Source organism: Lactuca virosa, chromosome 3 (assembly GCF_052849685.1).
Source record: "Lactuca virosa cultivar CGN04683 chromosome 3, Lactuca_virosa_CGN04683_v6, whole genome shotgun sequence".
Lineage (NCBI taxonomy): Eukaryota > Viridiplantae > Streptophyta > Magnoliopsida > Asterales > Asteraceae > Lactuca > Lactuca virosa.
The window spans coordinates 113,394,614-113,421,173 of record NC_136428.1 but is presented as its reverse complement, the minus strand read 5'-3'; the positions used below and the strand labels follow the sequence as shown (position 1 = coordinate 113,421,173).

The 26,560-nt window shown below is 36.2% G+C and overlaps 1 protein-coding gene across 2 annotated transcripts; it reads right to left on the bottom strand.

The window, feature by feature from the left end:
- Positions 1-15,591: 15,591 nt before the first annotated feature.
- Positions 15,592-18,998, bottom strand: CRC (Plant-specific transcription factor YABBY family protein). Of its 2 annotated transcripts, none has more exons than XM_079081663.1 (7): positions 18,632-18,998; positions 18,285-18,419; positions 17,379-17,481; positions 17,236-17,284; positions 17,070-17,145; positions 16,867-16,914; positions 15,592-15,803 (listed from the first exon to the last, which is right to left on the bottom strand). In XM_079081663.1, exons 1-7 carry the CDS (start codon positions 18,746-18,748, stop codon positions 15,777-15,779), a joined length of 555 nt encoding a protein of 184 aa, XP_078937789.1. In that variant the 5' UTR covers positions 18,749-18,998; the 3' UTR covers positions 15,592-15,776. The 2 variants fall into 2 exon arrangements, with proteins under 2 accessions (XP_078937789.1, XP_078937790.1); XM_079081664.1 differs by having other exon boundaries at positions 15,593-15,803; positions 17,379-17,478; positions 18,632-18,788.
- Between the last annotated feature and the right edge of the window lie 7,562 nt (positions 18,999-26,560).

Here is a 26,560-nt window from a genome sequence, read left to right as displayed (position 1 = left end):
GTGTTGCCCCTTAGACACGCTGTGTTCCTCCCTCATCCAGATAATCGGGAAATCCCCAGCCAACACGCCGTGTTGGCTTGCAAACACGTCGTGTTTGCCCGAGATTCCACAACTTAATATAATAAGCTACCATCTCCGATTCCAAGAGCTCCAAATCTCAGATATAGACCAAAATGAGACTTAGAAGGGTAAAATTTCCATCTTTACCCATAAGGACTACCAAAAGGTCAAAAAACCCAACCCACAAAGCTTGATTAAGCAAGGGCTTAACCAATAAGCACTTGATCCTTGAAGACATAACCCCAAAACATAGATCTGACTTCCTTGAGCTGAAAAACCACGTAAAGTTTCCAACTTTACGTTTTATGCATGCCTAAAAGAAGCTCTCAAGCTTAAAAAAGGAATTAATAATTAACTTAATGCATGCATGACACCATAAATATCATAAAGCTTGCACCTTTATGCTCAAAGAGACCAAAACAAACTCAAATCTGGATCAACAAGCCCTTAAACGACTTCTTTCTCTCATCAACCCAAAAAGGGACCAAAAGCACAACAAAGCATAAAAGAAGAGATCTAAACATATACAAGACAAGATGCAAACTTGATACCTTAGAAAGCTTCCTCAAAAGATGATGATTCTGGATCTAAGGCCTTTTCCCCAAGCAAAGTAACTTCAAGATCTCCTCTTCCTTCACAAAGAATAACTATGAGCACCAAGAACTTCTTACTAGCTCAAGAACACCAACAAGAGGCTTAAGGTTCTATTTTAGGGTTTTAGTGACAATGGAGGTTGGTAAGGAGACCAACCCTTGGGGCTTAAAGAGATTATATAGGGTGCAACATCCTAAGAATTAGGGTTTCCTTCCCAGCTCCCAACACGCCGTGTTTAGACACAAACACGTCGTGTTGACCTTAATGAGAACCGCATTTTTCCTCAACTTGACACGCCGTGTTGGTTCCTCCAATACGTCGTGTCCAGTCCTCAAAATGGGATTCATTCCATACAATTGCTCCACAAGATTCCGGGTGTTACACTAATTGGCACAAGGTTATGAAAATATGTTAGGACATGATTTGTGGTTTATACTTGATGGGTTTTTGAGCATTCTAACACTTCCTAAGTGTACATGCAACCCTAATAACCTTGAATCTATGTTTTCTCTATATACATGCAAATTTCTTTTTCAAGGTTATTTCCTAACTAGCATGGCATGGGGATTACATAAAACATAAAAACTAGTAGAAATACATACCTTGTTGTTGCTTGGATTCCTTCAAGACTTTGTGAGCCTAGCACCCCAAATGTTGTGCCTCAAATGCTTCACACAACACCACGAGACTTGGAATAACTTGAGATAATACTTCTAGCACTCAAAATCGGTTATGCCCTCTCTAGTAACACTAGGTCTACTAGCTCTACTAGGTCACCATTTTGCTAGCCATAGAGTTCCTTTTATAGTGTTGTCACAATTAGGGTTTACACATGAATGCCCTTAATTGTCATGACTCTTGATTTCCCATGACCCATGGGTTTGTAACTCCCATGAACTATCCCTGGAGCTCCATATGGTTATAACCAAACCCATAAACCATGGATCATTAATCCACCATAAAAGACTTGATGATTGTCATAATCAACCCTATATATTTAATTAGTCTCACTTTGATAACCAAATTAATACTAGATTAATACTTGATCAATACTAATTAAATAATACTATTATTAATATATTAGGACTTATAATATATTAATAATCATAAGTGCCTTATTCTCTCATTTAGTCTATCCAAGTATTGCAATGCCATGCAACCCAAATGGACAATGCCGGGTCGGGTCAAGTACATACCAAATAAAGTTATGGACTTAGACACTATATCCAACAGTCTCCCACTTGGATAAGTCTAATAACTATATTTGAAAAATATGACTTCAAAATCCGACTAGCAATCGTAGCTCTTTCAAAGTCTCTCGGAACTGAGATGATGATGATACGCCATTTAAGATAAGTGATCATATAATCCTCTGTTCTCATGATATCAGCCGGACAAACACATGGAACATGGTCTTACTTATTGTCCAGTATTTGTTTCTCGATCTCTGATTTGTTTCGACATAGAACTAAATTGAACACATCAATTAGGTTCTGACCGGGCCCGGTACATAGGTCAAAACCAAATCATCGAGGGGCCCAGATATCGCTTCTATTTCTAGAAGGAACAGATAAACTTCGACTGATATGCTTGTACTAACTACTTGTTGAATTATTCACAAAGGCACGTTTTATGACATCGAGTTACCAATGCGTTTTCGTGCAATCAATGAATAACCAACTCATAGTCAACAACTCATATCTCTAGGTTTGAAGATTTATATGATATTACCGTCTCACGATCACTCGAGATAAATTCCATGAAGTGATGCAAGTGAGCGTGGGTTGGATCCAATACTCAGCCCTTATGAGTACTCATGAATGTTGTAGCAACCATTGCATTGTCCAAAGCACTTTTAGACAAATCATACAAGCCAAATTCATGACAGTCTTAAATCAATACTTACTTCCAAAGTTTGACTGACTGTGGATGGTTTGAATAATAACATAATTATTCTGGAAGTAAAAACATGCAAAATTGAAACATAGTAAACAATCAACACAAGATAGTAACACCTTACTCATAAATAAATAACAACTTTTATTTATCATCAAATGTCAATTACATTTTACAAGTTTCAGGAATCTAATTATTGAAACTAATATCATCCTTCAGCCCAATGCGCCTCGCATGCTGTAAATGCTTAACCCTGCTCAGTCCCTTCGTGAGGGGATCTGCCGGGTTCTCATCTGATGATACCCTCTTAGCTACGAGGAGTCCTTCTTCTATTTGATGTCTGATGAAATGGTATTTTCTGTCAATGTGCCTAGATCTCCCGTGATCTCTCGGTTCCTTATCCAAAGCAACCGCACTTTCGCTGTCACAGAAAATTTCCATTGGCTCCTTTATAGCTGGTACAACTCCAAGGTCTCCGATGAAGTTCTTTAGCCATATCGCCTCCTTAGCTGCTTCACTTGCTGCTATGTACTTTGATTCACAAGTAGAATCAGCTACTGTCTCCTGCTTGGAACTTTTCCAACTAATTGCCCTTCCATTTAGGATAAAGACCCAGCCTGACTGAGAGCGGAAATTATCCCTATCAGTCTGGAAGCTAGCATCGCTATATCCTTCCACTCTCAAGTCATCACTGCCTCCGAGGGTAAGGACCCAATCCTTAGTCCTTCGCAGATACTTGAGAATGTTCTTTACCGCTGTCCAGTATGCCTTGCCAGGGTTCCCTTGATATCTACTGACCATGCTCAAAGCAAAAGCCACATCAGGGCGAGTACAAGTCATAGCATACATGATCGAGCCCACAGCGGAAGCATATGGTATATGACTCATTTCAGCTATCTCAGCCTCTGTACTCGGACTCTGAGTCTTACTCAGCTTGGCATTACTCTGGATTGGTAATTCTCCTTTCTTGGATTCTTGCATGCTGAACCTTTTCAGCACCTTATCCAAGTAAGTACTTTGACTAAGTCCAATTAGTCTCTTACTCCTATCTCTCAATATCCTTATCCCTAGGATATAGGCAGCTTCTCCAAGGTCCTTCATAGCGAAACACTTCCCAAGCCAGGTCTTAACCTCCTGCAAGGTTGGGACGTCGTTTCCTATGAGAAGTATGTCATCCACATACAACACCAAGAAGCTAACTATGCTCCCACTAGCCCTGAAATACACACAAGACTCATCCTCACTCCTAGAAAAGCCAAACTCTTTGACTTTCTCATCAAAGCAAAGATTCCATCTGCGAGATGCTTGTTTCAATCCATAAATGGATTTATCAAGCTTACACACTCTATTAGGGTATCTTGTATCGACAAAACCCTCTGGTTGAGCCATGTAAACATCCTCAGCCAACTTTCCATTAAGGAAAGCGGTTTTGACATCCATTTGCCATATTTCATAATCATGAAATGCAGCTATGGCTAACAATACTCTAATAGACTTAATCTTAGCTACTGGTGAGAAGGTCTCATCATAGTCAAATCCCGGAGTTTGAGTAAAGCCCTTCGCAACCAGTCGCGCTTTATAAGTGTGTACCTTCCTATCCATGTCGGTCTTCTTCTTGAAGATCCATTTGCACCCAACTGTCTTACGACCTGGTTCATTGTCAACCAAGTTCCAAACTTGATTGTAATACATGGACTGAATCTCGCTGTCCATAGCCTCCTTCCATTTAGCAGACTCAGGGCCTGCCATGGCTTCCCTGTAGTTATTAGGTTCATCCAAATCTATTAGTGTACTATCACTAATAAACGTATCACCTTCAGTGGTGATGTGATAACCATAATAAAAATCAGGTGTGTTCCTCACCCTAGTGGAACGTCTTGGAGGTACAGACTCATCTATCGGATCAACAGGAGTTTCCTCCTCAGGTTGGTCGATAGCATTTGAGGTTCCTTCACCACTTGACTCTTGAAGCTCTTCAAGGTCAATTTGCCTCCCACTGTCCCCTTGGCTTATGAATTCTCTCTCACGAAAGACTCCTCTTCTTGCTACAAAAACCACATTATCACTGGGTCTGTAGAAGAGGTAACCAAAGGATCTCTGTGGGTAGCCGATGAAAATACACCTCTCACTTCGAGGTTCAAGCTTATCATGAGTCTCACGCCTCACGAAAGCTTCACAACCCCAAATCTTGATGTGGTCCAAATTGGGAACTTTCCCAGTCCACATCTCGTGAGGTGTTTTGGCAACCTTTTTAGTAGGGTCTAGATTAAGGATATGGGCGGCAGTCTCTAAGGCATACCCCTAGAAAGAGATTGGTAACGAAGCTCGACTCATCATGGAACGAACCATATCCAGCAAGGTTCGATTGCGCCTTTCAGCTACACCATTCAACTGTGGTGTTCTGGGAGGTGTCAATTGTGAGACAATCCCACATTCCTTAAGATAGTCAAGGAACTCAATGCTAAGATACTCTCCTCCCCGATCGGAACGGAGCATCTTGATGTTCTTGCCCAATTGATTCTCCACTTCCTGCTTAAACTCTTTGAACTTTTCAAAGGTTTCTGACTTATGCTTGATTAAGTAAATATATCCATATCTACTGTAATCATCAGTAAAAGTCACATAATAGCGATTAGCATCCCTTGTAGCAACTCTGAAGGGCCCACACACATCCGTGTGTACAAGGTCCAACAAACCTTCACCCCTATCACAAGTACCTGTGAAGGGTGACTTTGTCATTTTTCCAAGTAAACAAGACTCGCAACTATCACCTGACTTGAGGTCAAATGATTCCAAGACTCCAGCCTTTTGGAGTTGGCCTATGCGCTTCTTGTTAACATGTCCAAGACGACAGTGCCACAAGGATGCTTTATCCAAGCTATCTGAAGAATCAATACACAACACATTATTTCCTAGATTGTCTACAACATTCACGGCTTCATATACACCATCACAAGGTAATGCTTTAAAGTAAAATACATCATTGTAATAAACATTAATAGCACCATTTTTATTATCAAATGAAAAAGAAAAACCTTGTTTGTACAAGCCATGAAAAGAAATAATATTTCTCGCCATTTCGGGCGAGTAACAACACTTATTCAAATCTAACATTAACCCATTATTAAGCAATAAAGAATAAACTCCTATCTTGGTAACAGGTGATGCTTTCCTGTTGCCCATGACTAAGTTTATCTTCCCGTGCTCCACTTGCTCACTTCTTCTTAGTGCCTGCAAATCAGTACAGATGTGAATACCACAACCTGTATCAAGCACCCAAGAATTAGCATTAGATGAGTTATTAGACAATATTGTGTAAATACCTGCATGGGTGGGTTTAACCTTCCCATCTTTTACATCTTGCAAATATTTAGGGCAGCTTCGCTTGAAGTGTCCCTTATCCTGGCAATAGAAGCACTGTGCTTCCTTTGGGTTTGAAGAAGGAATAATGGGACCTTTCTTTGTCCCACTTGAAGAGGAACCATCAAGAGTCTTACCCTTGGTACCCTTCGAAGGGCTTTTCCTCTTCTTACCCTTTCCCTGCCCAATAGCCAGAACAGGGGCTGTTGAAGGAGTAGAAGTAGCAACCGCTTTACCCTTAAGGCCATTTTCAGTTGTCCTTAAGAGTCCTTGAAGTTTGCTAAGTGTGACTTCCTCCTTGTTCATATGATAAGTCATACGAAACTGATCATAACTTGGAGGTAAGGAATGGAGAATGATGTCAATCGCCATTTCCTCAGGAAAGTCAACATTTAGCTTCAGCAACCGGTCAACGAACCTTTGCATCTTCTGCAAGTGACCGGTGATGGGTTCACCATCCTTCATCCTTGCGGTTATCATGGAGGAGATGATTTCATACCTCTCCTGACGCGCGCTCTGATGGTACCTTTCCATCAGATCCAGGTGCATCTCATAGGGGTAGAAATCTTCATAGGATTTTTGAAGTTCAGGAGTCATGGTGGCCATCATGATGCATGCTACTTTAGTAGCATCCTTTTCATGTGCAACAAACTCCGCAAACTCTTCAGGAGTAGCAGCGGCTTCACTCACAACCTTAAGCTCCCTATCGAGGACATATTCTTTGTCCTCATAGCGGGTAATCATTCTGATGTTTCTGATCCACTCATTGAAATTGGATCCATCAAAGATGACCTTACCACACAAGTTCATAAGGGAAAAGGAGCCTGTTGGGTCTGAGCCAGAAGCATTGTTGGAAGACATCTGAAAGGAAAGAAAGACAAGTTTCATTAGATTAGGAATCCTTAATAATTCACCCAAATGAAATATTAAGGCTAGGACCCAACAAACTATTTATAGTTGGAAGAGGGATGTTGTAATCCATACTATAAAATATTTGAAGGTAGGTAAATGACGATTTACCAATTTCCACCATAAGAACGAAATATTTTATTATTAGGTTTTATTGGTTTTGAAACTCCTAGATCTTTTGAGATACATTGAACTTTTCAATGGCATGTTTGAATCTCGATTGTGCCCTCTCAAGTTTGTGACTGGGATGCCGAGGATCACAAACAAGGTGTGAATAACCATACAAATTGACTTGGTACCCTCAACAATATTACCTAATCGATGTGCCGGTTAACCACACACGCTCCACCGATCTATAATAAGGTCAAGTTACCCTTTGCCACCCTTACTAGTCCATGTTAGTGTGCCGGTTAACCACACACGCTCCACTAACGACTTGGTAAGGTACAAAGTGTAATTTTATGGGCTAGCACCAATTTCACATTTTCCTAAAGTAACTAAGATTGGGAATTTATAATGTATAGTTACTTTATAGTTCATTATACTTTTAACAAGTATTTAAAGTCGTATCCTACCCGTTCGGCTAACGACCCTCCACCGATCAAGGAAGTGGTGGGTAAGAGTGGACACCCATTAAGTCACCATTTTATAGGCAACAACCTTATACCCCCCTTATAGACCGGCTTCGTGAATGAGGCCTACTAACGGTAAGAATGACATATTCTTATACATATCTATATAATAAAATTATAATAATAATATAAGTGTTGATTTTTAAACCTTTTTAAAAATCTAAGGTTTAATTTGGAATTAAAGTATTAAAGTGTAAGACTTTTCAAATTCCAAAACTTGAGGGCAAGATTTGAAACTATTCCAAGTCTCTTCAATTTGTAACTTATGAGTTTTAATGGTTCATAAAATGAAGACTCTTCATTTTATGAAACTTCTTTAGTTCTTTAATCACAATTTAAAGAAGTGACTTTTGGTTATCCATAACTTGAGGACAAGTTATGGACACCATCATTTCCATTAAGATCATGAATTAAACATACATGGAGGTTACATATAATTCCTATGATCTTCTAAACTCATATGAACACAAATTCATGTCAAGCAATTTCAAGAGAATCATATAAACATATACAATACTTGAAAATTGATAAAAGTCATGTAAAATGGGTTAACATAATCATTATCATTTTGAAAAACAGATTTTACAAGTCCAAAACAGATTGGGATAATGATCTTAATCCATTTCCAGCAACAAAACTCGAAAAACTGCCCAGCACGCTCCTACTCGCCGAGTGCACTATTCTACTCGGCGAGTAGAATGAATTTGTTCATGGACTCGGCGAGTCCAGTCGTCAGAATGCAGAATTTTCGATTTTTAAGCAGTTTTGCATCAAGTATACAGAAAACAATCCTAGGCTCTGATACCACTGATGGGTTTTTGAGCATTCTAACACTTCCTAAGTGTACATGCAACCCTAATAACCTTGAATCTATGTTTTCTCTATATACATGCAAATTTCTTTTTCAAGGTTATTTCCTAACTAGCATGGCATGGGGATTACATAAAACATAAAAACTAGTAGAAATACATACCTTGTTGTTGCTTGGATTCCTTCAAGACTTTGTGAGCCTAGCACCCCAAATGTTGTGCCTCAAATGCTTCACACAACACCACGAGACTTGGAATAACTTGAGATAATACTTCTAGCACTCAAAATCGGTTATGCCCTCTCTAGTAACACTAGGTCTACTAGCTCTACTAGGTCACCATTTTGCTAGCCATAGGGTTCCTTTTATAGTGTTGTCACAATTAGGGTTTACACATGAATGCCCTTAATTGTCATGACTCTTGATTTCCCATGACCCATGGGTTTGTAACTCCCATGAACTATCCATGGAGCTCCATATGGTTATAACCAAACCCATAAACCATGGATCATTAATCCACCATAAAAGAATTGATGATTGTCATAATCAACCCTATATATTTAATTAGTCTCACTTTGATAACCAAATTAATACTAGATTAATACTTGATCAATACTAATTAAATAATACTATTATTAATATATTAGGACTTATAATATATTAATAATCATAAGTGCCTTATTCTCTCATTTAGTCTATCCAAGTATTGCAATGCCATGCAACCCAAATGGACCATGCCGGGTCGGGTCAAGTACATACCAAATAAAGTTATGGACTTAGACACTATATCCAACAATACTTTACTTTACAATGATTTTAGAGTTCTCGGTCTAGGACCGAAAACACCATGATTTCGGTGGTGCTTGGACCGAAATCACCATAGTGATTTTGGTGGGCTTAGTGATGTTTTCGGTTGGGTTTTTGGGCTGGGCCTTTGTAATTAGGTCTAGGTATATATATAGTGTTATTGCAGCCATGTTTATGGTTGGCGATTCCATTAGCTGATTTCGAGTTTAGAGAGATAGAGAGAATCGAGAAACATAGAAATCTTATGTACAAGACTATTCATCAATATAGTGTGCATTGAAGATTCGATACTGTGTTCTTAATTCGTCATAACTGCTTTGTGTTAATCATTAGATTGGGATTCTGCACCAATTCTAGTGATTTAGATTGATACCTAGATCATGATTTTACAATTGGTATCAGAGCAAGGATTGGTATCAATCGAATTGACCAAATATTAACCGTTTCTTGGAGTTTTTCTTGGTGTTTTTGGTGTTTTTAAGTTCTATTTGATGAAAATTATTGTTGCTGTTCTTCGTGTTCTTCACTACAATTGGAGACTTTGATCGAAATTGGTTTTGATAAATCACCAATTTTGTGTTTCCGGTATTTTTGGGAGTTTTTCGAACAGGTCTGGACGTTTTCGGCGGCAAGTTTAAGTTCTCGGTTAGGTTTAAGAGTTCTCAGTGGCCTGATGATCGAATTCGGTTAGGGTTTTACTCAGGGAGCTCCTCAGAATCAACTTCGGAGCTCTCAGTCTCAACCTCGGTGTTCTCGACTGCGAATCTGTGGTCTCAGCTAGCTTCTCGGTTATTGAGATTTCGGATAAGGTTCTCGGTCAAGAAAACCTCATTCTCGGTCAGGTTTCTCTTCGGACAAAGAATTGAAATTAAAGGTTCTCGGTCAACAGGGTGTTGACTATTGGTGTTTTCGGTCAAAGAGCATATACTTTTGGTCTTCAGTCAAAATAAATTCACAATCAGATTCCTTTTTGTTAGTAAACAATGAGCCTTTACAACAGTTCAATCACCAAGGAGGTAAGTAAAACCTCATGCTCTCAATCATGTGAAGATAAAATAAATAAATACCGTGAACAAAATGAATTATTAGTTAAAGAGGTTTTTAATCTTAAAAATGAAATCTATGAAATTAAGAAAGTAAACAAGCCCCTTAAAGAAAAACTAGATGCTCAAAATAAAGACTTAATTAGGATTAGGGAGGAATATAGCAACAAATGTGCTCACCATCGTTATGCTAAAGAGGAAATCGCCAAATAAACTGCCGAACTTGATGCGTTAAAAGCTAAATTTAGCGATGCTGAATTTAACTTTAAGAAATTTGATGTGTCAAGTGAGATAGTTGAATCTATGATAGAAAAACAATTGAAATGGAAAGATAACTAAAAAAATGGTCTAGGGTATCATAGTATTCCACCTCCTTTTAATGATAATTATACTTCTACCTCTGAAACTATAGAAATAGAAAAACCTGCTCAATATGGCCAGCCCCCTGTATCAAATTCAGTTAAGAATGAACAATCTGGCCCCACTAAAAGTGTCGAGGTGAACAATACTAACGTCTCTACCTCATATGCAGATAAAGTAACAGTGCAAGATGGGTTCGAGCAGAACAAAAATAATTCTAGTTCTGCTGAAAATGCTTCAAAAACTTGTGATGATAATAATCCAACTGTTGAAAAATTCAAGCCACAAAAATTTGTTAAACAGTCTAATAAATGTGCATGTGCATGTGCTTGTGGAAGTTCTTTGAAACAAACTTCATTTGGACAAGGACCAAGTCACAATCTTATTTGAAAAGACAAACTTGTTTTAACTGTGGGACTCCCGATCACGTTGCTAGAAATTGCCCACATCGTTCATATGTTCCCTACTATGAACAAGGTTGGCAGAACGTGCCAAGGGGAGACCTTCCAAAAGAAATCCTTCGAGGTCATGTTCACGCAATGGTGATTGGAATGCTAAAAAGGCCAAGATTCAGACTCCCAAGGACAAAAAGGGCATGTCGGACAAGAAGCCTAATTCGAGAGATGGTTCTGCCAAACCGAATTCGGTGAGGTCGAATTCATCTCAAGGATTGTCCTCTAGCTTACACTTGCGATTCAAGTCTAAATCAAAAGGTAGTTCCATTTCAAAATCAAGTGTTGAAGCACCCATTAGGTTAAAAATTAAAATGCTTAAACCTAGTTACCAATGGGTTCCCAAAGGTCACATTTCAAAATCGTCCAAAAGTCCTGTAACTTCTTTATGTTCCTTATCTGATAAACATGAATGTCATGGGAAAGAGTATCTTGTGTAGATTGTAATGGTAAACCCATTTTCAAAATGGATTGGGTTCCCAAAACCAACTAATCCCGCACTCTGTGTCGGAGCAGCTATAGAGGAATGTCATCAGACTTCGGTATGTTGATAGTGGCTATTTCAGGCACATGACATGAGACATCTCTCAACTGCACGACATTTAAAACTTTAATTGAGGGTATGTGTCCTTTGCGGGAAGGGAGAAAGAAAAGATCACTCAAATGGGGACCGTATTTAACGGCGTGATGAATTTTGAATATGTTAACTTCGTTCTGGAATTGAAACACAGCTGAGGCTAAATACATTGCTGTTTCATAATATTGCTGCTCTCAGGTTATCTGGATGCAACTTCACTTGTTGAATTACGGTTTGAATTTTCTTGATACTCCTGAGTTTTCTTAAAATGATTCGTTTTGAAGACTAAAAGTTTTTTTTGTACATTTTGTATTTTATTTTTCTTTTAGTTAAATTTGTTCATATTTTTTCCTCTGTGCACAGATTTAGGGGGAGAATTAAAATCAAACAAAAAACATAAAATTCAAAAAATCTAAAAATATGTCTATTTTATTTCTTTTTCAGAAAAATAAAAAATCCAAAAATATTTTCACTGTTTTTGAGCGTATTTTAATTTTATTTTTATTCTTAGTTATTTTTATTGTGTGCTAAGTTTATTTTATTTTTTATTTTATCTCAAAAATTTCATTTGTCTTAAAACGCGAATTCAAAAGAAGAAGTTACTCAAGGAGACTGTGTCGGAATTTTCTGTGCTAAAAGAGATCTTGAAAGAAATTGACAGAATTACACTTCACACTACTTTCACAAGGAATTGAAGGCATAAAACCGTACAAATTGTCAGTTATGTAGTTTCTCTGTAAGAACTGTCGTATTCACGGAATTGAAGGCATGAAACTGTACAAACTGTCAGTTAGGCAGTATCGTTTTAAGAACTGTCGTATTTAAGGAATTAAAAGTGTGAAACTGTACAGATTGTCAAAATTGGTCTTGTCAGTTATCTTTACCTAAGAACTGTCATGGCACCAGGGCGATTCACCCAACCGGGAAATAGATATCGTTAAACATCCCACCCAGGGTCTTGACATTCTTTGTGTAATGCAAAACTGCAGAGACTCAAATGTATTCTCGGATACATTCTTCACTGGTAAGGAATTAACGGTCATTGGCACTAGGGCGATACACCTCGCAAGGCACGATTATCGTTGAATGTCCCGCCAAAGAGCTTTGACCTCGTGTCATGCTAAACTGTGGAAATATGTCCTCGGATATTTTTGTCACAGGATGGTTTTGTAAGTTATTCCTAATTAACTCTCACTGGCACTAGAATGGTACACTCAGCTGAGATTCAGAAACCATTGAACGTCTCGCCAAGGGCCAAGTTAACTTGTTAACTTGAAAAACTGTATTGAGATCTTTGATCGAGGATATGTTGGGGCTAACATCAAAATAGCCATGAGTAGTTCTCCGATACTCAACAAATCGCAGTGCGTTCCTCTGTGTTCACACAAATACTGAGAGTTGTCTCCATCTGAGCCAATGCTAGGTCCTTGAACAACTGTGGTGAGAAGGGTCTTTATGACTCTGTGATCCATAAGGACTTTTTAGTCATGGTTACTTTTCAAGACGCATCGGTGATCGTTAAAGAATATTCATTCGAAGGAACAAGAAGTGAAGATTATTTTTCAACACACAACCTTTCAACCCCAGAAGCAAGGCGAAGTTGTATTTGAAGTTATGTGTCGAATTGCATTGAATCCTCCTCAATCAATTTGTTGCTATCTATGAACTTGCTGAAGTGATCCAGAAGAATCGGTCTCTCTGTAATTATATTTGAAGTATTTCAAAGCTAAAAGTGCTGATTTTCAAGAACCTATACAAGAAGCCTCTATACCCAATGTGCGTTCAAAGTAAAATTTTAAAGGAAGTCCAACTATTCAAGATGAAGTCATTCATGTAGAAATTCATATGTTCTTCTTGAATTCGTAAAGATATCGAAGACACAAGTTGAAAGTCAAGATCAAAGAGAAGATTGAAAAGAAAAGAAAGCTATAAACCAAGGGGGAGATTGTTAGGACATGATTTGTGGTTTATACTTTACTTTACAATGCTTTTAGAGTTCTCGGTCTAGGACCGAAAACACCATGATTTCGGTGGTGTTTGGACCGAAATCACCATAGTGATTTCAGTGGGCTTAGTGATGTTTTCGGTTGGATTTTTGGGTTGGGCCTTTGTAATTAGGTCTAGGTATATATATAGTGTTATTGAAACCGTGTTTATGGTTGGTGATTCCATTAGCTGATTTCGAGTTTAGGGAGATAGAGAGAACCTAGAAACATAGAAATCTTATGTACTAGACTATTCATCAATATTGTGTGCATTGAAGATTCGATATTGTGTTCTTAATTCGTCATAACTGCTTTGTGTTAATCATTAGATTGGGATTCCACACCAATTCTAGTGATTTAGATTGATACCTAGATCGTGATTTTACAAAACAGTTTAATGCTCTTATCTCAAATGATAATTAGGTCCTCATCCTTTCCCGTGCATGGGTGGATATTTTGGTCTATGTGTTTGTTTAACTATAAAGTGAAAGTTGATGGAAATATTACATGTTCTTACTATGCTCAACCTTGAATGATACTTGGGGTCCTTGTTCCTTATCGTTAAAGACAAAAGTTGACGACCTTGCATTGACTGTGATGAGATCGTTAGTGTGGTTGTCAAACTAGCTACCATTCTTATTATGATCAGTCTCCTTGTATGTAGATATTGGACGATTAATTAGCTATATGTAAAGAATACTTTGCTTTATGGGCATGTTTAAAATAATGTATTTTTACATCAACTTATATGTTTTCATGATCATGGGGGTTTTTGTTATTTCTACCATCTTTGATGTTCTCTTTATAGGTTTAGGTAGGCCTCACGAGCCTGTTTTGAGCTGTTTTCTTAGTACGTTTACATGCCCTTGGATTCTTCACTTTTTATTTATAAACGATACCAGTCTAGGACATACATTCTCCTATATGTGGCCAACCTCAGTTGATTACCTCATCACCAACTTACTTTTGAACATTATTGCATATCTCAACCATGAGTTCTCCAGGTCAGATTTATGGGAACTCAACTACGTTCTCTAGATTTCTGCTACACGTAGTCTAATTGGTTTCCTTCATAGTCATCAAAGTATGCAATATAGATTCTTTAGCACATTTTCATGATTAACTACAAACCTTATCATCCATATGATTAACTATAAACCGTAGCACACATATGTCAATACGCAATCCAAATTGGACATCTTTGGCCACCATGTTGTTATCTAATATTATATAGGCATTTAACTTGTACTTTTTAGTATTTTACTTTCACACACACTTATATTTTATCATATTTTCCTATTATGCATATGATCCATGTTAGGCCCACTTTACCACTTTGAAACACATGATCAAGTACATTCGAGGAACTCTAGACCATGGCTAACAACTTCATGTGTCCTCTATTACTAATGTTATTTCCTATTGATCAGATTCCAAATAGGGAAGATATCCCCATACATGGTGTATTATGTATTTCTGGACAATAATCTTATGTATTCGTCCTCTAAGCACCAGGGTGTTATATCTCAATCCAATGTCTTGTGTAGTCATGATAGCTTCACAATCTTCTTTCATGAGTAACACGCCTCGCATACCAGCCATAATTATACATTTATTTATCATGAAAATCTTAGGTGTCATTTATATGTCTACTACTTCGGTTCAACATCATAAAACCAAATCACATTGATATATACTTAAATTTTGTCTGCGACGAGGTAGCTTTAGGACATGTTCGCGTTCTTTATGTTCCTTCGCGTTTTCAATAAAAACATATCTTCACCGAGGGGATTCCTTCATCTTTGGTTCACGAGTTCGGTCCAGTTAGAACATTTTAACCATTCAACTCCATAAAACTTGAGGGGGATGGGTTGGTGTTAGCATATATAAATGATGTATAGACCCATTTTGCATAGCTCATTATTTCCCTTGTAATCTTGTATTTATATATTATTAGTGAGAATATATCAACTCATATAGAAAACACCGTATAATGTAAGGGAAATAAACATTGATGGCTATATACAAAATTACATATTACATTCAAATAATCATAAGATTGCCCTGTGTTAATAAAATCACCATATAATATAAATTAGAAAAGATATTATGATATTGATTCTAAAGTTCGAAATAGTACATAAACATGCATGTCTTAAATTGATACGAAAATTAAATTACATCTATCTCACATAAATTAACCATCGATTTCGGATTTTCAAAATATTACATAAGGTCACATCAGTCCCTCAATTGCTTAAGCGTCATATCATATAGCTTCGAGTCTACCTTGCTACTTCAATCCTGAAAGATCAAAACCCTAAAATACAAAACATGTCTCATTAGTCAAAAGTCAAAAAGTCATTAGCAAAAGTTCATATCACATATATATATATATATATATATATATATATATATATATATATATATATATATATATATCCTTATTCTAATAAATAAATAGGTTTATTCTCCTATTAACAAGTGTCATAATATTAGAATTCCTCATAAATATTATATGTCACTTATCATGTCACTTGTCAACCTATTAATTATACTTTTTAAATTTCAAATTTTAAATTTCCCACTCTAATTACATTAAATTAATAATTGATTCTCCATTTTAAATTTTAAATTTTAAATTTTTTCACTTTAATTATATTCAATAAATAACATTAGATTGAAAAATAAAATGAAATTAATACAGATTATAAAGTGATAAAACTTCACGTATTTATTTAAATCAACGATTATAATTTTACATAACTAAAAAAATATCTCTTAAGTAATAATTTATTTAAAATAATTGATTAATAATTTTGATTTTTTAATATGAAAGTTTAATTAGTTTTATCACCGTGGTTCTCACGGGGTATAAACTAGTATATATATATTGCAGTAACATATTAGATATAATTGTATCAATAATGTTGTGTTTGAATTTCCCATAATATATTGAGGAGTTGAAGCTATTTTTTGGGTTCAAAGTAATAAATCGATGAAGCGCGCGTTAACAAAAACTGAAAGAGGAAAAAGATCAAGGTGATTAGAATGCCATTTTTTTCCTTCTATTTAATATTCAAGATTTCAAGGATCAATTAACTTATTGTCAAATTAAGCATACATCAGTTTATTCTTTTATTCATGTATGGTTCTCTTATAAGTATTTTAAAAATACATCTAAGAAAACAATTTTATCCAAATCTTCATCCCTACTTTATAACAAGAAAATTTGATGTGTTATTTGGATGTAACAAATGATTTAATGAAGCAATATTTACATATTTAAAGTTTTAAGCAGATAACAGAAATATATTAATTATTAATAATATTCCATCATTCTTATTTGTTAATATAACCATGAAATATGGAAGTATACTTACGGTGTTGATGCTTCCAGAGATGGATCCATTCGGTATATGCCCAGCCCACTGTTGCAAAAACGAGAGATCATTTAATAAACCCTAATACAGATTAATATCTTACTACTTTTTATTATTTTTAACAGTTTATAACACAAAAAATGTAATAATTTGTTAAGATTAATTAATAATTAAGCAGAAATTAGATGTAGAAACGGGATTACGTTTTTTGCTGCGGTGCTGAAAGCTTCTCGATGAGGTATTTGAGGATTTGAAGCTTTGATGCGTTGTATTTCCTCTCTGATTAATCAAAATTTCACGAAAAGAATAAAAGAAATCGAATATTAAATATTTGTCGAAAGAAAATGTTTGGTTTTGTAGAAAACTCACTTCATGAATCGATTGTAAGCAGATGGGAGCCTGTGTTTCTTCTCAGGTGCTGTATATATGGCCAAGAACAAGAAACATATTTATTTTAAAAAAATGATGATAAATAACTTGAGAGATGAAGAGGAAGCAATAGTGATCAGTACGTTTTACGACAAATGGAGCTTTTGGGGATGTGGGCTCGTTTGATGTAGATGACGAAGAAGATGAAGATTGGCCCCTTTTGAGATCACCAGAGAAAGCAGACTGCTTGCAAGTTTAACACATGAAATGATCCTTAAATCCCAGTTTAATTATTTAGGGTTATGTAAATTATATAAACGTATGTTCCTAATTTTCTTTTTGGGTTATCATTAATTTATACGATTTGAAGATCAACGAAAGTACAAAACCAAAGAGTTTAAACAAGGGTATGTACTTACTAACTTACTTGAGGGGTACTTACAAAAAGTGTCGTTTCTTGTTTTTATGTTGTTGGTCTCTATAACCATTTTACTTGATATTTTGAATCAAAACAATCATTATAGGCCAAAAAAATTCCCAAAATAAGGCTGTACATGTAACAATATATATAAACATCTATAACTGTTGTACTTGATTTTAGCTTTTAAAAAATCATTGTACTCGGATAATATTTGGGTAAAATCCTTTATATTTTGTAAGTATATATAGTTCAAGAACATGGTTGTTATTAATACAAAGTATCAGTTATGATGACTACAAGTGATCATTTAAAAAAATCAAGAGTTCTATGTCTTTTATAAAAATGGTCGTTTAAGATTTTTATAAAAATCAAGAGTTCTATGTCTTTTATAAAAATGGTCGTTTAAGATTTTTGCTTTGTAGCATCATTTTCTTCTACGAACACAAGCTACAAACTAAGGTTTGAGTAAATTGATTATCAACCGACCCTAATTCAAAATATATATATAAAACAAATTAAGAGAAATTAACTTCCGATATATATACCATTTATTACAACAAATGGTCATTCTTATCAGCATAGATCATACAGTAAAAGCATTATGTTTTACAAGAAGAAACAACAATACCTGAAAAGGAGGAAGGGGAGGAGGTTGAAGAAGATGATCTGGAGGAGAAGGTCTAATGGTGAGAAATGACAAATTACTACAATGCCCACATTTCACTGTGACTGTATCCAGAAGTCTCTTGCATGGTATTCCTACCTGCAAAAATCATATTTATTAATTATTCACCATAAATGTGTGTGTCTGCTGTGTGCAAATATATACACACATGTTCACATATATGATAAACTTTTTCTTTGTATCTTTTATTATGTGTGCTTTCTTTTAATAAGATCTTATCGTGACTTCTTTCACTACAGAGATGAATAATCATAACCAAGCAATTGATATAATTGTTGATAAAGCAGTACCGCAAGAAGGGTATTGCAAAAGTTGCAACGAACGTAGCAAAGATGTTGATCCGAAGGAGCTGTTTGAACAGGCGAATCCATGCTTGCCACCCTCTCAGCTTGCACTTCAAAGTTCATGATCACACGAATGGAAACAATGATCGATGTGGTAAAGTCTTGATGTATTAATCAGTGATTATCAATATCAATAGAGATTGCACATGAAAAAGGATTCATTAGGGTTTTGATAGAGAGGAAGATATATAGGAGTGAAATGTAGGGCTAGGGAAGCTAGTTAGAGCATGAAAATGGATAAATTTAGGGTTTCTACAATGCATTCAGCAGTACATTCCTTTTTTGGTTTCCAAACAATTCACTTTTGCTCCATCCCTCTCGTATGAGGAACAGATGTGTATGTCAATATAATTAACTTCATTTGTTTTAAATATATTGATCTTAAGGTTATATCTTATACACGTCAAAAAAAAAATATATATATATTAAAAATTACTTAAATTTACAGTCGATGTCAATAAAAGTTCATTTATTTTCAAATATTTTAATGGAAAGTCGGTCGACATGCTTGCAATTATTTGCAACATCATAAATCCTTTTTAATTATTTAGGATTATTGTTTTAACAATTATTACAATTATATTTAACATATTAATTATTTTGAATGAATAGTCGATTTTAAAATAAAAATACAAATTTGGTTCAAGTGGTGTGACGAGCAAATGACATAATTTTTTCTGGCAGAATTACGTATATGTTATTGCTAAACATTTAAATATCGTATTTGTCCGGCTTAAATTTTAAATATCGTATTTGTCATTCTTAATGTTTTTTAATATCGTATATAACCAAATCTATTTGATAATTTTTAACATTTAATTATCCATTTTTATATTCTTTAATCAGTTAAATTAAAATAAAAAATGAATGGACCACAATGCCCTTTAATCTTAAAACCATTTTTCCTACCTGTATTGATCGGTCGTATTGCCTCTCCCTCAAATCCCTAAAAGCCTTGTGTCGATCAGAGTTTTCACGGTCTTCAACGAATTGCAAACTTTGTCCGCCTCCCGGAGAAACCGATCAAGGAAGAAGTCGCTAGAGATACCTACGCCTCACAGAGAAAGTTATGTGGTGGATGATGCTGGTGTTCTTAACAGGGTAACTAAATCCGATTTGAAGAATATGTTGTCGGATTTGGAGTACAATAAGAAAAATCGCATTAATTTCGTTACTATAGTTCCAATTGAATCGAGTAAATCAAACAAAATCAGAGTTAGAAATGATTTAGAACAAGAGATCTAAATATAATCTGTTTGGCACGTTGTATTGCTTGATTAGTTGAATACAAGAGGTTGAAAAAGAATACGATTACAATCAGGAAAGTTCTTAACCTCTAAAGTATCATTCCCATATTTATAGGGAAAATTGAAAGCACAAAAAGTATAAGGACTTCGACATCTAAGCTACGTTATAAAAGTAGTCCTTAAAATAAATGTACAATCCAATATTTCGACATTACAAGTAACAAAGATAATTTCGACATCTCACAACCTTTGAACCCCAACATTCTCCCCCTTTGTGAGAAGTGTCGAATCTAAGTCATTAACATCTGGATTGCTTGATGCATCGAACTTGTAATCGCTGCATACCAATTCATCACCATCTTCAATTCTGCCTTATCTTTCTGATTGTTCTTTTTACAGTTATTCATACGAACCATCAAGTTCATATAATGAGCTGTAGTAAATCTTTCGACGTCACAAGCTTGAAACAAATACTTCGTCTTTCTTCCCTTCTTTCTTCTTCCAACAAAAACTATTCCAAGTGGCTTTAGACAAATCTCTCCATCATCATAAGGCTGCAAATCAGCTTTACTCTTCAAAATTGATTGAGGAACAATTATCTCTTTGCCCATTGTCGAAGCTAATTTAACGTATGTCAAGGCTAAACAATCGAAATAATTGTCTATGAAAGTCTTGATATGAGCAAGACCCAGCAAATAATCTTCTTTACTTGTACTCTGAAGTTTCGTTTCATTGTTGACCTTAAGAATCTTCGTGACTGAGATCAAGTCATTCAGATTCATAAGAGGAAAGTCAGCAACAGTAAAGGTGAATTTGGTATTGTTTGCCCTGATCACATGATATCGAAAGTTTTGAAGTACACCCTCGAATAAAGCATCTTTAGATATATTCAAAACTCGAACTATCTTGATGAGTGACCACACTTCTTCTTCTTCTTTCCTAAGTACTGCATGAAATCAAAACTTTAACTTCTTGAACTCTTCCTTGTCATCAAACTTGTCAACAATCTGATATTGCGAAGTAAGATACATCATCTTGTTGATAGGAAAATCAAGCTGATTCAAATCTGAGTTATCAGTTGCATAACTCTTCTTTGGTTTCTTCTCAAAGTCATGTATTTCTCCATGAACTACCATAGCTTCAATATTCTCATAGCTATGTAGTTTTCTGGGATCACCTTTGTTCAGAGTTGGAGGATCACCCTGACGAAGTCTGAGAATACTTTGAATATGTCGTTGTTTTTCCATTTCAGCTTCAATCTCTGCTTTTCTTTCTTCCTTCGACTTTTCAACAACAATTGTTTTTCCTTTCCCTTTACTTGCTTCAGTGGGCATGGGCTTCGAAAATGAACTTGAACCACCAATAACAATCCCTTTTTCCAAAGGTCTTGTTGTTGTTGTTGTTGAAATTATTGGATTAGCCTTCATTGGCAGAGTTGTTGGAATTTGAGTTGTCAGGACTTTTCCCACAATTTTCACATCACCACTAACATCTCCACTTGACTTCCCAGAAGCTCATTCCCCTTTACTTACTCCAACCACCTTTATTTCTCCCCCTTGCACCCCTGTAACAATAGGTGGGGCATCCATTGGAAGTAAGTTCAACAATTTCGAAAGCGGAGCCAATTCAGAATGAATTGTTGACTCAAGCAGACGAAACTTCTGAGATAAAAACTCATGAGTGAATAGAGAAGAACTTGAAGTCGACACCATGGTCTTCAATTCACCCAACAATGCATCAATATTTCTAAAATGTTTCGTTTCCAACTCAGCATGTGCATCCATCTTCGGAAGCATAGAACTGTAAGATTGAGTTATTTTTGCTACAACCCCAACAATAATATCCACCTTCTCGAGCATTGGAGAGTAGCTATTTGTCACTTCCTGTAATTCCTTTGCCATGTCTGATCTTAACTCTTCAAGCTTTCGATTGACATCTTCTCGAACAGTTTTGACATCCTGAACAAACAGAACATGTCGTTGTTTGGCAATTGTTTTCAATTCCTTCAGTTCACCACTGAATGTCTCAAATTGAGCTTTGACCCGTAATTCGTTGTTTTTGTCAGACTGATCAATCTTGTTGAGAAGACGAAGCTCTTGGGCTTTTAACATAACATCCACTTCAATACCCGAAACTGAATGTTTGCCCCCTGCATCAGCTTGAAATTATAATAGAGAATTGAGCTTGCGATTTAAAATCTGGAACTGCTTCCCAGACATGAGCATGTTATCGGGAATGTTCTCCTCTTCAGGATCAAACTCGATGTCATCAAAAGAACCAACAAACCCACCATCATCAGTTTCATCATCAAGAACTGTTATGGGTTCTTCGGTAGATTGTGATGGGAATAAGGAAGTAATGGGTTGTTGCATAATTGTATCGAAAGTGGGAGAATGAGTAGATGAAGGGATATGAGATGTATTGGGAACAATGAACGGTGGTAATGAAAATAAAGTATCAATATTTGAGGTTTCGAAAGTAGATGATACGAAAAGAGAAGGGCTACCTTGGGCTTCATGTGTCGAAACTCCATCACCCTTGTTGACATTTACACCCGTATCATATACGTTTGTAGTGATGCCTAAGGTTTGAACCTCCTCATGAAATGATTCAGTATGCGAAACCTCGAGTGGTATGACCGTTGTCTGCTCACGAGTCGAAATATTTGGTTGTTCACCGTGATTGATGGTTGTGTCTACTTGAGAAGTGTTCACATTACCATCAAGATTTCCAGTCACCTCGAAAGTCGCCTTGACTAGAGAATCCCTCACAGGTGAAGAATGGCCCAGTATTATATCTGCAAGTGGTGTTTCAGGAACCACTTCTTCGTCATTTGAATCTTCTTGCAACACCGGTTTCCTTTGCTTCCTTTTTTTCTTTGAAATCTTCTTTGCCATATCTTCTGCTCTCCTTTTCTTTGTTTGTGGAGAAACAGGAATGGGTATTTCACGAATGAGAACACCCTTTCGACCAATATGTGGCTTTCTAAAAAATGAAGGTGAAATTTTTCCATACCTTTCAGGAGAATGACGAGGTTTATGAGCCATTTTCCTGAGTCGTTTGAGAACACCAGTCTTTGAAGGTACCACATCCTTCGAAGGATCAACATTTTCAGGAACAATAGGCTTTGATCTTTTCTTCGAAGCTTTTACTTTAACTGTGACCTTCTTTGGAGATTTAGCTTCTTTTTCAACTGGAACAATTGTAGAAGGGCTTGCCTGAGCTTCCTTCTTTGAACCTCTTCTCTTCTTCGAAGGACCTTCAGTTGTCTTTGTGAATAACACCCCAGTTTCAACATCAAGATTAATCGTAGTCAAATAATTCACCAACACAGGATTCATAGGATCAACTTTTCGAAGCATTGCATCTGGAATTCTAGCAACACTTGGAAAAATTTCAGCATCATCTTCAACAGTTTTAGGAAACTGATATAAAGCAAAACTAGCAGTTTCTTCGTTTTCAGGGACTTGAATACCCTCTTTGTTATATACAAACCGAAGAATAAGACTCCAGTATCGAGCACACGAGACCCCATCAACAACATTCGTATTTTCAATACTTTTGGTAAATTCTTTCCAAAGTTGTGTCGCATAATCCACCTGTAGATCATAGTAAATGCCAACCATCATAGCATACCCTTCCAATCTTCCTTTGTCTAACCCCACACTTCGACCTGTCAAGCATCGAAGATAAATTCCAAATAGAAAGTTCCAAATACACGGCAACCCCGATTTCTTGAACTCGCTGATCTTGGTGAGAGTAGGTTGATAACCCATCTCATTGAACATGTGAATTACTTGTTCATTCGAGACTTTGTAAAACGGTTCATAATTAGGGATGTTCAAGATTTGGGCGGACAACTTCTTTGACAGTCTGAACTTCTTGTCATTCGTCAATTGAAAAGTAACAATCATCATGGTTTTGCTGTAAGTTGCAGTAGAACCAGCCAAATATAACCAAGACATCAGAACAACAAAAGAGTTGAACATGGCAGTAGACAACACAGAACTCTTGAGAGCCACAGCGAGCATCTGTAATTCCTCTGGATAAACACTTTCATCACCTTGAACTTGGTAATTTGTGCTTTGAATCTTCATCAGCGGTTGAGATGAAACATCATCTGTGGTTTGCGATTGATGAGCAGCCATGATTAGGGTTTGAAAGAGAACTTGAAGAAACAGAGAACATGATAGCACAAATCTTTTGAGAATAAATTGTGAGCGTAAAATTGGAATGAATCCCCAAATCTCCTTTTATATGTAACCACAATTTGAATCCCAAATGGTTATCATTAATAGACTTGCCGTGTGTTCCTTGAAAGTTGTACCCGTAGCCGTAAAGCACGCCATGTCAGGAAAAAGTGATGAGCACTATACTCTAGAAAAGCGCACAGTAACCAAACCGTCACATCAAACGTCGTTTTGAAAGTACCCAGTGGACAAGTATCAAAAACCTTTAGAATGAAGGTTAGGCTCTTTCACTTTTTGGTTTAAAAGCGAAGTCATGTGCCAGATTTTCGAAATCATCAGCCTGAGTTGGTAATACTCGGAACCTCAAGGATTTCGTGAGTGCATGTGTGCCAAGAAATATATAAGAAGCAAAGATAAGAAAATTTGGATCTGTGATGTCGAAAATAAAAATTTCGACATAAAGGTAGTTAGATCCCAGGAAAAGATCACTTCGCGAATTATCAAGAGAGATAATCAGCAGCTTGTGTGGTTTCCCGTGAAGTACAATCAAATACTTGTAGAGAAGTATCGAAGGGCTTCTTTTATGAAGTTTCGAAGGTGGTTTAAAATTTTGTTACAAAGCACATCTAAACATAAGAGTGACAAGTTGTAAACGAAATTACCTGTTTGACCAGTATAGTCAGTGACAAGTAGGCTTTGGAAAATTTATTAAGTAACGAAGGTTAAGAATGACACTCATACAGAAACCATATTCTTCAATCCAAAATTATTCCTGAATCCTGTTGGGTTACAAATGTTGTGGGTTTCGAACATTTGATGAGGATCACTACAAAGGAAAGAATATGATTTTGAGTATCGAAAATGGGTACTGAAACAAAAGTTTCATTAATATCTGGAACAAAGTTCCCCGTCAATTCCTTATGTTTCGAAAGTTTGGGTTTCACTTCCATCACGGTCTCATGATGTTAGATCATAAACACAGAGATTTGTTATGTCTAGATCCTGATTGGTTTATACCAGAAATCTCTTGGACACATGTCATTGTGTGTGATCGTGAAAGAACTTTAGGATGAAAAAGATTGGTTTAAAGATTCAAAAGTACCACTGTTATTCATTGACCAAGCTAGAAAACTCTAAACTCAAATGAGTAGAGTATGGTAGCTTAATGACTAATGGGAATATAGCCTAGTTGGGAAGAATCCTCAGAATGAGAGATTCATTAAGGCTTCAAAACCCATTGAGTCTTGGATGCTTGGTTCGACATGCTGCATCATGCTTCTAGGGACATCCTAACTAGGACATAGTTTCGAAAGTATACCTTTCCCTTAAGCAGCAAGCATGAACCACCAAAAATCTTCGCTAATACCTACACCCGAAAAGAGGAACAAAAACAAAACAAAAAAAATATTTTTGGATTTTTGAGTTTTTGAATGAAAATAACAAAAATAACGAAAAATATTTTTGGTATTTTTGACATTTTGAAACGAAATACAAAAATGAAAATCTTTTTGTTGTTTTTGATATGTAATGAAAACGCAAAAATAACGAAAAATCTTTTTGGTATTTTTGATATTGGAATTGAAATACAAAAGTAGCGAAAATTTTAAGAAATGACAAAATTAACGAAGATTTTTGTCAAACCATTGAGCATAATGTCGAAAGCGAAGCATGTCGATCCGTTGACTATGAACAGTAACCGCTGAATCATGAATAGTCACCGCTGAATCGACATCTCTTCGACACTTTTGGCTTGTCATTCTAACGAAGGTAGTCCAGGAACTGAATTTGCATTCATCATTCCTAAGCCATTTAATATTCTTATGAAAGATTTTTCATCCAAAGGTTTTGTAAAGATATCAACAAGCTGATCAGTAGTCTTTACAAAATGAACTTCTATGTTTCCATCTTCAACATGATCTTTTATAAAATGATATCGAAGAGCAATGTGTTTGGTTTTCGAATGTTGCACAAGGTTATGACAGATGCGAATGACACTTTGTGAATCACAATACAACATAATTTTCTTCATGTTGATTGCATAATCACGCACTTGACTTTGTATCCATATGATTTGTGAAGTGCAAGCTGCAGCAGCAACATATTCTGCTTCTGCTGTGGAAATCGACACACATGTTTGCTTTTTCGATTGCCAGCTTACTAACTTCCCATCCAATAGTTAACACCCACCACTTGTGCTCTTTCGATCAATATTGCAACCTCCTAAGTCAGCATCTGAGAATGCTTGTATGAAGAAGCCTGTCTTCGAAGGATACCACAATCCTGACGAAGTTGTTCCTTTGAGATAGCGAAATATATTATTGACTATAGTTAGATGAGGTTCTCTGGGATTTGATTGGTACCTAGCACAATTGCATACAGAAAACATAATATCAGGTCGACTTGCCGTGAGGTAAAGTAACAAACCTATCATGCTTCAA

Excerpts from the sequence above, each read along its gene's own strand:
- CRC (XM_079081663.1), bottom strand. The coding sequence starts at position 18,748 with ATGAACTTTGAAGTGCAAGCTGAGAGGGTGGCAAGCATGGATTCGCCT. Across the intron at positions 18,420-18,631 it reads TTTGCAATACCCTTCTTGCG|GTAGGAATACCATGCAAGAG; the intron begins GTACTGCTTTAT and ends TGATTTTTGCAG. Across the intron at positions 16,915-17,069 it reads TCAGCACCGCAGCAAAAAAC|TGGGCTGGGCATATACCGAA; the intron begins GTAATCCCGTTT and ends TTTTTGCAACAG.